This window comes from Sinocyclocheilus grahami, unplaced genomic scaffold, assembly GCF_001515645.1.
Source record: "Sinocyclocheilus grahami isolate Dianchi unplaced genomic scaffold, SAMN03320097.WGS_v1.1 scaffold194.1, whole genome shotgun sequence".
Taxonomy (NCBI): Eukaryota; Metazoa; Chordata; class Actinopteri; order Cypriniformes; family Cyprinidae; genus Sinocyclocheilus; species Sinocyclocheilus grahami.
The window spans coordinates 843,711-860,424 of NW_015505373.1; the positions used below are offsets into that span (position 1 = coordinate 843,711).

Here is a 16,714-nt window from a genome sequence, read left to right on the forward strand (position 1 = left end):
TCTCCAAAAAGTCTTTAGTTTTATCAGATTTATAAAATAAAGATACAACTTTACGATTCTCTCCGGAAAAAGCAAGCTCCTGGAGGTGTGCAGTGGGCGGAGCTAAAGAGTGACGAGCACTTGGGCGCCGAATGCCAACAAAACAGACATTTGATGCCGTTTCACTTACCGTCTGCAGTTCTGAATCATGACGGTGATCTTTTATATTTGGGACCGCTCTATCTTTCAGTATCAAACGATGTGCAAATCCAGCGATGAATCTGGGCCTTGTTTATAAAACGTTCGTCAACAAACACACTTGTGAAACACGTTGCTGCCTCGGAAAAACCAACTGCATCCACTGTTTACATCACGCTGGGTTCTTTAGGAAGCTGAACAAAGTTATCTTTCCCTTAAAACCAAAAACACACTTCTTTGGATTGGAGACAATCTTCCCGAGCAAGTCCCGTGCAGCCTGCCGCCGGATGAAGCGCGTTGATGGCCGCGATCTCGCTCTTGCTCTGGTCGATGTGTGCGCGGGTGCGCACTTCCGGGAGAAATGCCCATACAAGGAGTTCCACCCTCGTTTACGTCATGAAGAGCCACGATCGACAAAAAACTCTCTGAAACTTGTACAAACCTGGAATTTTTTGGCACAGAAATACTCCAAATAGTTTTTTGAAACTTTGTCCATGCTTAGCATGAGAATCCAACTCTTTAACAGTGTAAACAACTCTGAATGCATGAAACAGCATTGTAACCCCCCCTTTAATGAAATCATATTTTTTCCCGCTAATAAAAAGATTTTATCGTTAGCTATCTCCACACTGGAGAGGTGTTTTATAACAGAAAAGCAAGTTGTAATTCTAACTGAAAGCAACACTTACTCTGGTTTTTCATGTTTAATACTGTAAAGCTGCTTGATTTAAGGCAATCAACTACATAAAGTACTATATAAATAAACGTGAAGTGACTGGACTTTACTAAAGTACTGAACTGCAGAGCTCCGGCAAACATCCACATCGCTGTAATCAGATACTTAACTGGTGCTTTCTCACCGCTGTCAGTTTATGTTGTGTTTTTGTATTGAGAGGAAAGCGTGCAGTATATATTTACATATTCACGTTTGCTCTGAAGCGCTGTGTGTGCCGTTTTCTCTTGAATTGCATCCAGGAGGGCTGAATTACAGTCTTGCTCTACAGCGCCACACTGGTCAAACCACATTATTGCAGCATATGAGGTCAAACAACTGCTCGACAACAAAAATATTTAGTAGGGATACACGATATTATCGGACCGATATCGGAATCGCCCGATAATGGCTTTAAATCTAAATATCGGCATCGGCCCCATATGAAAAATTATAGACAGGTCAGATCTTGAACATGAACAAATATTAAATCTTAAAATAATAAGGATACCACAGCATCTTTCTGGAAAAAAAATACAGCGATTGATATATATATATATATATATATATATATATATATATATATAGTTGAAGAAATGCCTTGGATTCTTCTTTTTTTTTTTTTATAGTTGCTTCAAACCCAACCAAAGAGCACCTTCTGGGATTAGAAGGTCCTTAATCATCAAGTAGCGCTTCAAGATGTCTCTTACGATCTATTCAATATAATGCGTTTATAATTTCCTCACAGGAGAGACTTGGTGTTGTTTCAAACAAAAGGAAATATATTGGCATCGGCTATCAGCCAAAATGAGTTGAAATATATCGGATATCGGCAAAAATCCAATATCGTGCATCCCTAATATTTAGTGACAATTTTTTTTTTATTGTTAATGTTTGCGATAAAGTCGACTAATCATTTCAGCCCTAATGCCAAGTCGGTAAGTTGCACAGTCTGTAGTTCTGTGTTTGATTGGCTGACAGCTGGACTGTTTAAATCCTATTAGTGGAAGTTGCATTGAGCGCCCGCCTCATCTGACACAATGAGCTGTCAGTTCAGCCATCTGTCAAGAAGTCAGATTAGAAACTCTGACCTCTTACGAGTTGTCTTCATGCATACTGCGTTGTCCAGTGGCGATGTCCACTCCATTCACCAAAACCATAGGAGCAATATGAGAGCGCTGTTGCAGCCAGCAGCACCTTCTAGCCATTATGGTAGTCAGACCCTCATGACCTTTGAACTGCTATTGATCAACCAAGAAATCCATTCCAGACACAATGAAAGAGCAACTGAAACAACATGATTTTCCATGCGAACATCTCTAGTGAACTCAAACGTCTGTGACCGGTAGTGACGGCTTCTATTTTTGCTTACATTTTTCATTACAACAGATTTTTTTTAGTAACATGAAATCCCATTAAAAAAATCAACCTCCATTTGAGGATTAAGTTACAATGAAAGACTCATGCTTTGAGAATGTGAAATCAGACATTTTGTGCAAAAGGGTTTACATTGTTAATGTCACAGATGTGACCCTGGAGCACAAAAGCAGTCTTAAGTCGCTGGGGTATATTTGTAGCAATTGCCAACAATACATTGTATGGGTCAAAATTATAGATTTTTCTTCTATGCCAAAAATCATTAGGATATTAAGTAAAGATCATGTTCCATGAAGATACTTTCAATTTCTATAAATAAATATTTAATAAAATATATCAGAAATTAATTTTTGATTAGTAATATGCATTGCTAAGATCTTCATTTGGACAACTTTAAAGGACATTTTCTCAATATTTAGATTTTTTTGCACCCTCAGATTCCAGATTTTCAAATAGTTATCTCAGCCAAATATTGTCCGATCCTAACAAACCATACATCAATGGAAAGCTTCTTTATTCAGCTTTCAGATAATGTATTAATCTCAAATGACCCTTATGACTGGATTTGTGGTCCAGGGTCAAAAATGAGCTTATTTCAGCTTAGAAATCACAGAAGTTTAAAAGTGAACAATCGCTGTTTCTTTTTACGTCATAACGTAAAAAACGAGTTGAGTCCCAAGATTTTAATATGGTCTCAGACACAAAGGAAAAAAGCACCATTAGGTTTTTGTATTACAGTCGCACTGTAACTGACATGAACAAAACAATTAAACCGTTAACCGCAAACTACAGTACCGAGCCAGAAATTCATATGGGTGGACTCCCATCTCAACAGCCACATTTTTGGGTCGTGTCAGTACAGGTTAACACAGATCACACACTGCTGCTCGTTTCAGCAAGTCCTGTAATTAATGTGTAGAGCGAATGTGCTTTTAAAGGAGGTTCTGCTTTTACTGAATTCTAAGTGAAGGAGACTGCAGATTTTCAGCCAGTTTCTGCAAGTCTTAAAAACTTCTTAATTTGCCCTTCCACAAGCGCAGATTATATGAGCAGAAAGTCTTCAAAGTCATGGCATTAATTGTTGCATACGAGCCAAAAAAAATAATATCTTGCTTGCAGTACAAATACCTAAACATCCTTAAATCATGATACATTTAGTACAAAATGTAGAAATGACATCTGAGAAACTGAACAAAGTAAGTTTATACTTAAAAGTAATTTTCATACCACATTGATAGATATTTGCTCTTAAGTTGATATTTCTGAGTGCATTGGCAGATATGCGTTCTTGTTTTAATCATAAGTTATTCAAACATTAACTTTTTTTTTTCTTTTTTTTTTACAATTAATTACAGGGTAATGGGGATCTTTAAACAAATCGTTAAATTTTCTTTACTTGGTCTTAAAAGGTATTTAAAAAGTAGAAAGCCTTGAGAATAAACCATGCATTTGTCCTGCAATACCTAGTACAATAACTCAAAACTCACTGAAATTATTTTCCCCTGGTGTGTTTTTTGAAGTATTATTATAATACTAAATAATATTCATCCCATCCAAAGAGAGATTCATCACATTTATCCAATTCCACAGTATCTTTCCAGGTGATTACGGTGTAGAAGTCAGGCTTTAGCGTAGGGCTGGGCGATATAGCTAAACAATGTATCAACGATATAATGTTTCATATTGTTCGGTATTGATAATTATTGACATTTTTTATAACCTTTTTTAAAACAAAGAACAATCTAATTTTTTTTTAATTTAACCACTATTTTTAAATTAACCCAATTTATTGAGATAAACAACACATATTTTTTTGTTTTAACAGTCAAATGCACAATAAAAATTAAACAAATCTACTTTCTAATGTTTTATATGCAGAATAAATAGGTTAAACTTTTGTCTTGTCTCCCGATGCCACAGGAGGGCGCAATGAGCAAAATAATGCAGCGCATTTAAATTGTCAACGCAAGGAAATAACTGTCTGTAAAAAAAGTGCATTACATCTAAATTAACTAATAAAAATCTAATATAATTTATTTAATTGCATAAACAATTATGAACAAAACAGCATCATGTATTTATGCATTGCTTAATACAAAGAGCCGAATCGCCATTCACACAGATTGCATTTAAAATCACTTGTATGATCACCGCATCTCGTGCTCCACTGATGACGCTCCCTGATGCCCACCTAACATTCAAATGCAAATGTTTATTTTAAATTTGACTAATATTCATTCTTTATTCACAATCTCCTCATCGCAGGCAGGCACAGCACTCATTTCAGCATGTGTTCTTGTTTGTGTGTGCTGTCTGTGTCACTCATAGCACGTGCCTATATCGTGCACTATAATATATAAAAAAAATGTATATCGTTATCGAAGAAGGTGTACCGTCGATAAATATCGATACCGTTTTATTGCCCAGGCCTACTTTAGCGTATACTTTTGACCCTGCCAGTCAATGCTGCATCAATGCGACCTATATGAAATCAGAATGGACAGCATTAGTGTGGGATCAAACAGACTGTGTGGTGCTAATGAAAGCGATTCACGTCGCGTGTGTGTTTGTCTGTTACTCAGGTGGAGCGGGAGAAGGTGACGCTGCTGTCGACCCTGCAGGAGTCTCAGAAGCAGCTGGAGCAGGCTCACGGAGCGCTATCTGAGCAGCATGAGAAGGTCAGCCGTCTCACCGAGAACCTCAACGCCGTCCGCAAACTCCAGGCCAGCAAAGAGCGCCAGTCCGCTCTGGACAACGAGAAGGATCGCGACAGCCATGAGGACAGTGAATACTATGAGGTGGACATCAACGGCCCCGAGATCCTGGAGTGCAAGTACAAGGTATAGAAATATACGTTTTTTTATCTGTGGAACAAGACACAAAGAAAAAAAATCTTAATCTAAAATGGTGAACCAGTCGATAAATATATTTTCATTCAACACCAAAAAAAAACATTAAAAATGTACTATTTAGTGTGCTATGTATTTTGTTCTTATTTTGAGCACAAGGCTGAAAGAAAAGAGCACTTTGAACTTTGATTGGAGAGTTGTTAGTAGAGGTCGACCGATATATCGGTCGGCCGATATTTGTCATTTTTTAATATATCGGCCATCGGCTGACCCTGACCTCTAAACATCGGCATCGGCATCGGTTATAGAAAAACCCATATCGGTCGATCTCTAGTTGTTAGCCTAAAATATTCCACAAACATTCACACATTTGCCTTATAAAGTGCACAGTTTATCTCTATCAATATTCTTTTGTTTCTGTTCTGCATTATTGACATTTGTATACGACACCAGACAAACAGATTTCTTCAGCTCTTAACTCAAATCACAAAACATCAATTCTGTATTTCTCAAAATAAGTCAAATGTCCAGAGAAATGCAAACACTGAACTTTAATTAATAGTAATCCATTAAATAATACAGCTAGTGCTGTCAAACGATTAATCGCATCCAAAATAAACATTTTTGTTTGCATAATATGTGTGTATTGTGTATATTTATTATGCATATTTACCGTAAATACACACATATACAGCATATATTTTGAAAATATTTACGTTTATATTTTAATTCATATAATTTATATCATACATAAATATATTTAATATACAAATATAACATATTTTTCTTAAATATATACATGCATGTGTGTGTATTTATATATACATAATAAATATACACTGCACACACATATATTATGTAAACAAAAACTTTTATTATATATTTAATCCAAAATAAGTTTTGTCCATTTTGTCCATTTAAGTCCATTAAGTTCATTACACTTAATGGACTTAATCTCACTGTATTTGCCAGTGCTGATCTTCAGTGATTAAATTCCACCATGAAAATGTCTGTCTTTCTTTCTTTTTGGAAAAAACAGTGACTTGCGTAACCGTTTCCATGAGTTGTATTCCTTCAGACCAGTGAATATTGGTTTTGTTGATGTTTACTGTTAAAAATCTTAACATCAAACTCTATTGGAATCATTTGTGAGTGCGAGTTGATTCTCCTGTGAATTTTACGTCGGCAGTGCTATTAGTATGTGGAAATATGGCCATGTAGAAATGCATTTCAAATCTGTCATTTTTGTTTTTTTAGCTTCCATTTTAATTTAGGATACTGCCTTAAAAGGTTCCTTCCTTTTTAGACAGTGAAGCATTTCACTAGTTCACAGTTCAACAGTGACGTCCCTATACTATGTGTAGTTCAAATCTATTAACACAATTATTGACATATTGCTTGGGACTTACTGATATAAAAATTATAATTAAACTTAATTTTAGAGTACTACTTGCAAAAGTGCACATTTCTTAATATTAAGCTTAAAATGTGTTTTAATGTTACTATTGATGAGGATTGTGTGATCTTTGAATAATAAAGGTCTTTAAATGTAAGATATTTCAAGTGTACCTAAAGTATACCTGCAGTAGTTCCACTAAGTACGAAATTAGTTGTTCCCATTTAGCAGACTTTAAGTATTGCAGGGTATTTTTATTAAGTACAAATATGAATGCATTTGTAGTATACTTAGCACAAAATAAATGTATTTCAAATACATTTTAGTGTATTTTTCACTAGGGGTCACGTGCTGATTTGTTTGATGCCACAGGTTGCTGTGTCTGAGGCGAGTCAACTGAAGGAGGAGCTCAAAACGTTAAAGGCAGAACATTCAGCCTGTCAATCTCAGTATAAGGAGGAGCGGGCGCAGCTGGAGAGCCAGGTTGCATCTTTAAGCACACAATTCACTTCTCTGGAGCGCAGCAGCAGAGCCGACCGTGAGCAGCTGGCGTGGCTGGAGAAAGAGCTCCGTCAAGCCAGCGAAGTGGCAGGCGAATCCCAGGGCAGCCTTAACATCGCACAAGATGAGCTTGCCACCTTCAGCGAGGAGCTAGCCAACCTCTACCATCACGTATGCATGTGCAACAACGAAACGCCGAACCGCATCATGCTCGACTACTACCGCGAAGGTAAGGCTGGCGTTAATGGCACACAGACCACAGGCTGGGGCAGCCCTGACAGTCGCGGACGCCGCTCTCCCATCCTGCTGACCCGTGGCCTCTTCCCCAGCGACGGAGCTTCGTCTCCGGTCTCCTCCATCCCGTCCCCGGTGCCTGATCCCCGCAAAGAGCCCATGAACATCTATAACCTGGTGGCTATCATCCGTGACCAGATCAGACACCTGCAGCTAGCGGTGGACCGCACCACCGAGCTCTCGCGCCAGCGCATGGCTTCCCTGGAGCTGGGTCTCGGGGCAGACCGAGACCAGGAGGCCAGCGTGGAGGAGATCCTCAAACTCAAATCACTCCTCAGCACCAAGAGGGAGCAGATAGCCACGCTGAGGACCGTCCTGAAGGCCAACAAACAGGTCAGCGTTTCCCTCTCATCGCTACACTGATACACAGGTGCATTACAGCAGTGGGTCTTAACTAGTGTTTCTTCATCATGACTGTCTTTGTATTGATTCAAAATGACACCAGGGACTCCAGAGTCATGTTTTGTGTTTGACTCTTTGAAGAAGCTGTCTGACTTTAGACTACCTGAGTCAAATGTGGGGTTTTTTAAGGAACTAAAAGATAAAGAGCTGTCAAACACAGCAAATCGTTCCTGTTGTTTCTCAAATTCAAGGACAACCTTCTGCTGTTTTGATTCCTTCAAAAAAATTCTACTGTTGCTATCTCGGCGGAAGCAATTGAAAATGTGTCTAAACATGTCTGTGATTTTTGTTTTAGCATATGGATGGGTGATATCATAAGTGTCAAATCGACCGAGATTGTTTTTATATGAGGTACAACTTTCAGTGGACAGTACTATTTAAAGTTATTAACACATTAGAGTGATTAATAAACATGTATGAATAAAAAATATAAAATCATCACATAGTTGACAGTAATATAAAGAGTTATTAAAAGCGGATTTGTGTTACTTTTGTGCGCTTTTTTCCGTGAAAAACGCTCACCAAATCGTCTCTTTTCGAGAATTAAAGGGGTCATATGATGTTGCTGAAAAGAACATTATTTCTGTCAGTGTTGGGGAAAGTTACTTTTAAAAATAATGCATTACAATTATGGGTGGAACAATAAATCGATTCGTGGATCAATTCTGCGTTTTTCCGAATGCATCACAATTCTCTCTTAAATCGATTCTGAGCTGAGTTTTTAACAGCAGAGGTGAATCGCAGTGCATTCGCTAAATTGCAGAATCGATCCACAAATTGATTTATCGTTCCACCCCTAATCACAATATTACTTTACTTAGTTATTTTTTTATGGAAAGTAATGCATTACATAAATTTTGCATTATTTCCAGCGTTACTTGCTGTTTTTTAATAAGAAAAAAACCCCCAAAAGTTATATTTTTGGCAACTGTAAAGGCCCTTTCAGTTATTAAGTTAGTAAGCCTCCGAAGGAAGAAAGTGCCTCTGCCTATATATCACTGCCGATTTCTCTCAACTGTCAGTGAAGTACGCATTACTTATTTGAAAACTAACTCAGATATTTTGTTGTAAATTTAAACATAATGTTACTTTACTAGTTAATTAAAAAGTAATCTGATTACGTAACTATATCAACTTATAATGCGTTACCCCCAACACTGGCAACTTCTGTATAAGGCATGAAGACATTAAGACATTATTAACATTAACAAGCTGCTAATTGCCCGTGTGTTTGTTGCTGTTTTTCAGACCGCTGAGGTGGCGCTGGCCAACCTGAAGAGCAAATATGAGAACGAAAAGGCCATGGTGACTGAAACCATGATGAAGCTTCGCAACGAGCTCAAAGCCCTAAAAGAGGACGCAGCCACTTTCTCCTCACTCAGGGCCATGTTTGCCACGCGGTATGAGCTCCTACAGATCTATGAAAACACACATTAGCAACAGTTTATTTGGCCTTATGACACTCTCCTGTATTTCCTTCTCTGTTCTCATACAGAAGTTTAGAGCACAGTTTGATAGATGGAGCACCTGGACCTGATTTTTGTCTGGTGCCTATAAAATGAAAAATATAAGGACAGAAACTAATAACAATCATGTTTTCATTGTAGTGCAGTTGCCAATAACATTTCATATGTTGTCTTCAACAGTAAAGCACTGAGTTGGGGCGCAGATATAAATTAACATTAACATCATCTCTCCTTTCTTACATTCAGAGATTATTAGTGCAGAACAGATTATACACCGAAGAAAAGAAAAACTAAAATCTTGGTCTTTAATTCACACAAATCTAGGCTCTACAGATTTTATTTTTACTTTGTATTTGCCATTGTGAATACCAGTGTTTTTACAGTTTGTAGATCATAGACGTGTCTTACTACTTTAGATATAATTGTTATTCAGACTGTTTAGCTTCCAAAAAACATTAGTTTTAATGTAATCTGGACTGAGAAAATATAAAGCGGCTTGAGTCCACTTTAAAGTCCACAACCCGTTCAATGCAAAGACTTCTTTTTTTATTTTTTATTTTATTCTGTTCGATTTGGTCACTGAAAATGTTGCCCTCGATCAGAAAATGTGCACCTGATAAATGTAACTTTAAAATATACAAAACTTTCTTCCGGGATCATGCTCCTGCACACATATTCTCACAAAATTTTGTGGGAAACACTGTTGAGATGGTTTGTAACAAGTAAATGTGCGAAAAGCAAACTCTGGCTGTCTGTTTTCCATGTAGGTCATAGGGACCCTTCCTGTCTAAGTTGGTAGTTTTTGACCAGATTAAGATAAAAAGGTTTGTCTTGTGAGAACAGACTCCCAGTGATTGGGACCAGTAAATCCAGTGTCTCAGCTGCAGGTATGGATCAGAGTAAATCTACAGTTAAGTCTTTCCAGACAGACTGTAAGCTGTGACAGCATATGGTGCCCAATCAGACTCTCCTGACACGTGAACACCATCAATGACTTCTCTGTGCTTAACGTGTTTCAGGGAGGAACGGCATACATGTGTGAAATTGTTTCTCTCATCCTTCCTCAAACAGGGCTCGAAATTAATTTTTTTTTACTTGGTAGCACTTTTAAAAAGTTTGGAGCACCAGCAAAAATTTAGGAGCACCCACCAAAAATTAATGAGCACCACAACTACAAATTATATATTAATATATTTCATCTTTACATTCTTAACTTTAATGCAGATTTTAGATTGGTTAAAGTGCCCCTATTATGTATTTTTGAAAATGACCTTTCATGCAGTGTGTAACACAGCTCTAAGTGAATGAAAACATCCTGCAAAGTTTTAAATCTGAAAGTGCACCGTGTATAAAGTTATTGTCTCTCAAAAGAAAAAGTCGACTCCTTTTCATCCGGCCGCAACCATAAACAATAGCATATTGCCCGCCCACTTGTTGGTCTTTTGGCATTGGTCTGAATGAAAATGCAAATTCATTCTTTGCCACTAGGTGCTGCTTTTAGAGCGGTAAAAATAGCGGTTTCCCCGGTAACGCTGTACACAAAGCACACTGTGCTCACAAACGCTGCTTTATCAGGCATTACAGGTGTATGCTGAAAAGAAAATGAGGCAATCGGACCAATCACCGCATATTAGCGTCACGCAAAGGAGGGGTTTGGAAAAATTAATCGTTGAGCGAATCGTTTGGGAGTCGTTGAGCAAGTAAGGTAAAAATAAATGCATATTATAAGACAATGAAAGTGTTTTTTGACCTTGCATGCATGTCAACCTGTTGTTAGGGACTCCCAAAACCAAAATATGAACCTTTCATCGCCAATAATAGGGGCACTTTAATATTAGTTGTCAATCACCTAGTCACGCTGTCAGGTGACAGGTAGCTAACTACCGCGGGAGATGCAAAGGGCTGAAGAAGAGAGAAAATTAAAAGAAACACTGACAAATTTCTGAGTTTGGTTAAACACACAGAGAGAGAGAGCTCCTATTTGGCGAGGGTTAGGATGGTGTATGCGGTGTTAAATTTTACATTCAGCTCTGCCAATTGCGCGGAACGGCTGGCAGCTAGGGCTGTGCGATATTGACAAAAAATTATATCTCGCTATATTTAATCGATAACGATAATTAGACAATATTTTGCTGAGAGTGTTTTCTTGTGTTATTGTGCTGGTAGTCTTAAGGACTATACTGTGGACAGCCGACTTTGATATTCTTCATATTCTGTGTGGTGGTCAGTTCACAGCAGTGATAGAAATTAATCTTTTCCAATAAGTTTAAATAGATTTTTACCTTTTAGTCGACGAGTCGCCACTGGTGGACAGGGCCTAAATGCACATGCGCACTAGTCTAACCTACTAGACTTCATCACGTGCACTCTCTGTAGCGGTTTTGTTTGGTTTTTGCAATATACTCGATAATGTCAAATCGCACATGGTTAAAACAACTATTACAATGTTATCGCAGACCTCTACGTGAGCATCCTGAAGACCTTAGCGATTGAACTTGATGATCCTGAACATTTTGCCACACACTTGTCCCTGCATTTCTTGTGTTTGGCACTCTCTCCGTGTTTAACCAAGCTCTACGAGCTTAAAATGTGTAGATTTGGTGGCGAATGCTGTTAGTGTTACCCTTAAAGTGGCTTTAAAGTGAATGCAGTGCATAGAGCACAGTGCATTTTCATAGCGGAGCCACTCGAAGTCTTTCAGCCATTCTCTCCGAAGACTGTGCGCCGCCTTTTCGGCTGGTGAACCAACATTCACCACATGCTCACTATCACCAGCACTATTATTTGTAACTTTAGGTGGTTCACAAAAGAAATCTGTCAGTGTTCTTTTCATTTTCTCTCTTCTTCAGCCCTTTGCATTAGCTCCCTGTCACCTGACAACGGAAAGCAGTGACTGAGTGATTGACAGCTAACATTAACCAATCTACAATCTGCATTAAAGTTAAGAATGTAATCAAAAATCCATGTTTTAAGATCGATACATATGCATCGTCAGGGTTTGTAATCGATGCATCGAGAAAACAAGTGAATCGTTACACCCCTACTTTAAAGTGAATGCAGTGCATAGAGCACATTGCATTTTCATAGCGGAGCCACTCGAAGTCTTTCAACCATTCTCTCCGAAGACTGTGCGCCGCCTTTTCGGCTGGTGAACCAACATTCACCACATGCTCGCTATCACCAGCACTATTATTTGTAACTTTAGGTGGTTCACAAAAGAAATCTGTCAGTGTTCTTTTCATTTTCTCTCTTCTTCAGCCCTTTGCATTAGCTCCCTGTCACCTGACAACGGAAAGCAGTGACTGAGTGATTGACAGCTAACATTAACCAATCTACAATCTGCATTAAAGTTAAGAATGTAAAGATGATGTTATGTAACGTTTGATAGAACGGCAGACCGGTCACCGTATCAGCACACAGAAGGCACATAACTGTGAATGTTTTTAGAGAAATGAAAACAGGTCGCACTACAACAATCATATGCACTCAATATATTTTGAGGTCGCACAGATTAAATTATGGGAGTATATGTGACCAAAATGGTCGCAATTTCGAGCCTTGCTCAAACGTGATATATAGAACATTGTCAAGCTCTCTCTCTTTCTCTTGCTCCCTCTATTTATATATAGATTTTATATGTTCTGTATATCACTTTTCCTTGTGATATACTTGATATAGATGTGATATACTGTTGCTGTAAAAAAATGCACTTAATTGTCACTGTACAAAAAATTTTAATGGTCCTAAAAATAGGCTTCTTTTCTTGTTATTATTATTGTTTCTTTTTCTTCTGTTCCCACCAAGACTCCAGCGAGAGTTCACATTCATACATGCTGTTAATGAACAAAACGATGAGACCGTTCTTTCACTAACCCTGGTTTAAGCACACATTATTCAGTGGGAATATCTCATCAGCAGCTGTGTTCTGCGGCCCCTTCCACAGGCTCTCAGCTGCTCTGGGGCTTCAGGTTTTGTATTGCCTGATCCGTGGGGTATTAATATGCTAATAAGGGCAGATTGTCAGACAGAGGGCTGAATTCTCTTCCCACAGTCTCAAACATCTCTAAAATCACAGCTCAAGCTATTCAGCATATTGCACCCCAAAATCACAAGAAGTTAAAACCAATATATGTGTGTGTTTTGCATAACATGATGCCTGTCTTGGGACTATTGAGATTGTGAGAGCGTCTGTCTGGGTGATTTCAAAACATTTTCACCTTTTTTGTTTTGTTTGGTTCATAGTTGATTTGGTTTTTCTCTTTCGCACTCTCGTTGTCTCTTTGTTTTGTTTCTCTATCTTCTCCGAGATGTTCTTTCCTGCATTGCTGAAAAGCGGCGGAGGTGAATGTGTGTCAAGATGTATTTCACAATAACAGCCTCACGCCTCCTTTATCCCGCAGCTCCTCGCTCTCACGCACACTCATACAGCCGCAGATGGGTTCTCGCGTGACCCCTGGCCTCTTTTCCCGGGAAAATCCTGACCCCTGCGTTTAGAGGCGATTGTTCCCAGGGGCCGATCTCTAATGAAGCTGCACTGATTTCTATTGTGAGGTGCTGTGTCTTTATGTCTCAGACGCACACACTTTAGTGGGCTCGCTGTAGTTTGCCAGACTGAGGCTTGTTCATAGTTCATGCCTGTGAGAAACTGAGAAATGCTACAGTAACAAGCAGATCTACCAATGATGGGTAACCATTAAGTAAATGGGAGGCTCTGATTTGCAGCAACTGTTTGATAACATCCATCAGATTTCAGTAATGAAAATGATTGCTATTAGTTCATCACAAAAACACTATCCTTCCACCAAGTAACATAGTTCATTAATCATACACTTGACTTGACAAAACTAGATCATTCACATTATAATTTAGTTTAATTTTAATTTAGATTTTAGAGCCGGAACTATCCAGAAAGTACTATTCTGTATTTGACCTTTTAGATTATCACAGCTGCTCTTCTGAGAAGGACTGATGAAGCACACCCTTGAGAAGGGTTTTATAATGACTGTAGGGTGTAGTTGCGTGTTTTGTGGTGATTATGGTGTATTGGGTGGTGTTTAGCGTGTGCTGACACGCACTGAGCTTTAAGGTGTAGAGACATAAATGCAGTTTAGGGAAGGTGTGGCTCCGTAATCGTTCTGTCTGTTCCATCATGTGTGAATGGTTTAATATCCTGACCATTCAACCCTTTATTAACATTAAGAAGTAGGTGGAGTCACATGGAATGTTCCCTCTATTTTAAATGGCCAATTGAATTAAAAGGATAGTCCACCCAATTCTTGTCATTTATTCATGCCATCGCAGATGTATCTGACTTACTTTCTTCTGTGGAAGACAAACAGAGGTTTTTAGAAAAACAATAAGTGCAATAAGTCCCGTATACTTATATGGACTTACAGAGATGGGCTATTTTAGAAAAATAGCCCATCTCTGTAAGTCCATATAAGTATACGGGACCCTCACATTTCACACTTCAAAAACCACAAACAGTGAACATGACGGTGATCCATACAACCCTAGTTGATGAATCTATGTCTTCTGAAGCAAAACAAAATGTGTATTAAAAAAAAAAAAAAAAAAAAATTTAACCGTTGCACTGTTTTTTTTTTTTAAATATAGTATTATGCTGTGTTCACGGAGGGTCACTTTTGTGCAATCACAGATTTTGTTTAAAGAACGGATGGCGTTCAGTATATAAGTAACATAAATAGAAAGTCTGGTCAAATCTATACAGTGCTTGTGGTCGATGATTTTTGAATAGTAGTCACAGCCTTGTGTACATCAGTCAAACTTCAGTGTCTGAACCATCTGCTTTATAAACCTCATGTATAAAAAGCTAAAGTTGACCAGGTGCGTTATCTGTAATATATTTGTCTTTGTACTAGAGTGTTAAGAAATATCTTGCTGTGTTGGCTTTTTCTATAGACAGTTTCATCAAAATTGCAAAAGCCAGTGCCCTTTTATAGGTCTTGTTGACACCTGGTATTAAAATGCATTTTGGTCAACTGGATCACAAGTAGAAGATTCTTTGAGGGGAGGGTCTATAGGCGGGTGTATGTATGGGCCTTTTCTGATCTTTGAATCTAATATTGTGAAATCCTCAGTGAAATTACAAGTCACCTTTATTTATATAGCACTTTATACTAGTGTTGTCACGGTATCAAAATTTCAGTATTCGGTACCAATACCAGTGAAAATTCACGGTTCTCGGTACCGATTTCAGTACCAAAGCAAAACACAAAAACATGCTAATTAAAACATTTGACTATACTTTCATTTAATCCAAACTGTGTACATATTTAATTTTAAAGGGCTTTTAAAACCTTCTAGAGTTATTCAGCCAAGAATAACAACTAAGTTAAGAATAACAACTGGGCTAAAAAAAAAAAAAACCCAGAACTGCTTTTCTGACTGATATGACACAAACAATGTTAACCATTTGTACATTCTCTAACACGCATATTTTAGATTCACAATTCATTTAAAAGCCTCTGGTGTGTAAAAATAGTAAATATCATAATGTCCTCCTGTTTTTTTACCCTAATAAAAGTTATAGGAGCATTAAATAGTTAATAAAGAAGCTTCATTCTAATGTTCATTATATTAGCGTTAGCCGTGCTTATGCTAACGATTAACTACACTAATAACAGCGTTCATTTCAATCCGACATTCAAATTAAAAGATTGAATAATATTCATAACAGAAGCGGCGTTTCCCACAGACTTGCACTCTATTTGTGGTGGCATATATATGCAAAATCATTCTCTGAGGCACTTGTAGAGCGGGAGAGATAGAGGTTTCTGGCTGTAATCAAATAAGCGCTGCACTCACAAACGCTGCTCAGGCATTACAGGCAAGATTAAATGAAAATGACATCCATAATTTTCTGAAGACAGTCCGTTTCCTTCAGAAATACAGTGATATAAAAAGACCCGCACCGGGTTTTGACTTTGACACATGCAGTGCTCATGTTTATTCAACGAAGTCAAAGCCTTTTGGAAAATCTATTTGTGGCGGTCAGTTTTGATATTGTGGCGGGCCACCACAAATAAATCAATGAATGGGAAAAACAAATATTAAAAATTAAAATGAAACTTACCTGCTTGAACTCTTTCAATTGATCTGGGTGTCTGTCTTTAAAGTGTTTTGTTAGTTTGATGTGTTTCCTCCTTTTGAGGTCGCCATGTCTCAGTGCTTTTATGAAGAGAGCACATCTGCACACCTTTCGGATAGCGCATCAAGAACCTTATTGACCAGGTACTCCTGGTCCCGTAATGTTTTCCTTTTTTTAGTACTGACTTGGTACCGAAGTACCGGGTCTTTTGACAACACTACTTTATACAATACAGATTGTGTCAAAGCAGCTTTACAGTGTCAAACAGGAAAATAGTTTGTCAATAATGCAAGTGGATAACAATGAATCATCTATGAATTGACTTTAACTGGAAAAATGACACTATGATGTCATCATCCAGTTCAGCCCTCTTCCAATAGTGTCTGTGCAATCAGTCAAGCATCCCTAACTAAGCAAGCCAAAGGCAGC

General features: G+C 38.0%; 1 protein-coding gene across 2 annotated transcripts in view; it reads left to right on the plus strand.

The window, feature by feature from the left end:
* The window catches only part of LOC107594970 (protein bicaudal D homolog 2-like), a 52,665-nt gene that overhangs the window by 29,474 nt on the left and 6,477 nt on the right, over nt 1-16,714 (plus strand). For both annotated transcript variants that reach the window (XM_016285218.1, XM_016285217.1), the window contains exons 6-8: nt 4,849-5,106; nt 6,884-7,639; nt 8,957-9,108. In XM_016285218.1, the coding sequence (XP_016140704.1) occupies nt 4,849-5,106; nt 6,884-7,639; nt 8,957-9,108 (1,166 nt within the window). The remainder of the gene's footprint in view (nt 1-4,848; nt 5,107-6,883; nt 7,640-8,956; nt 9,109-16,714) is intronic.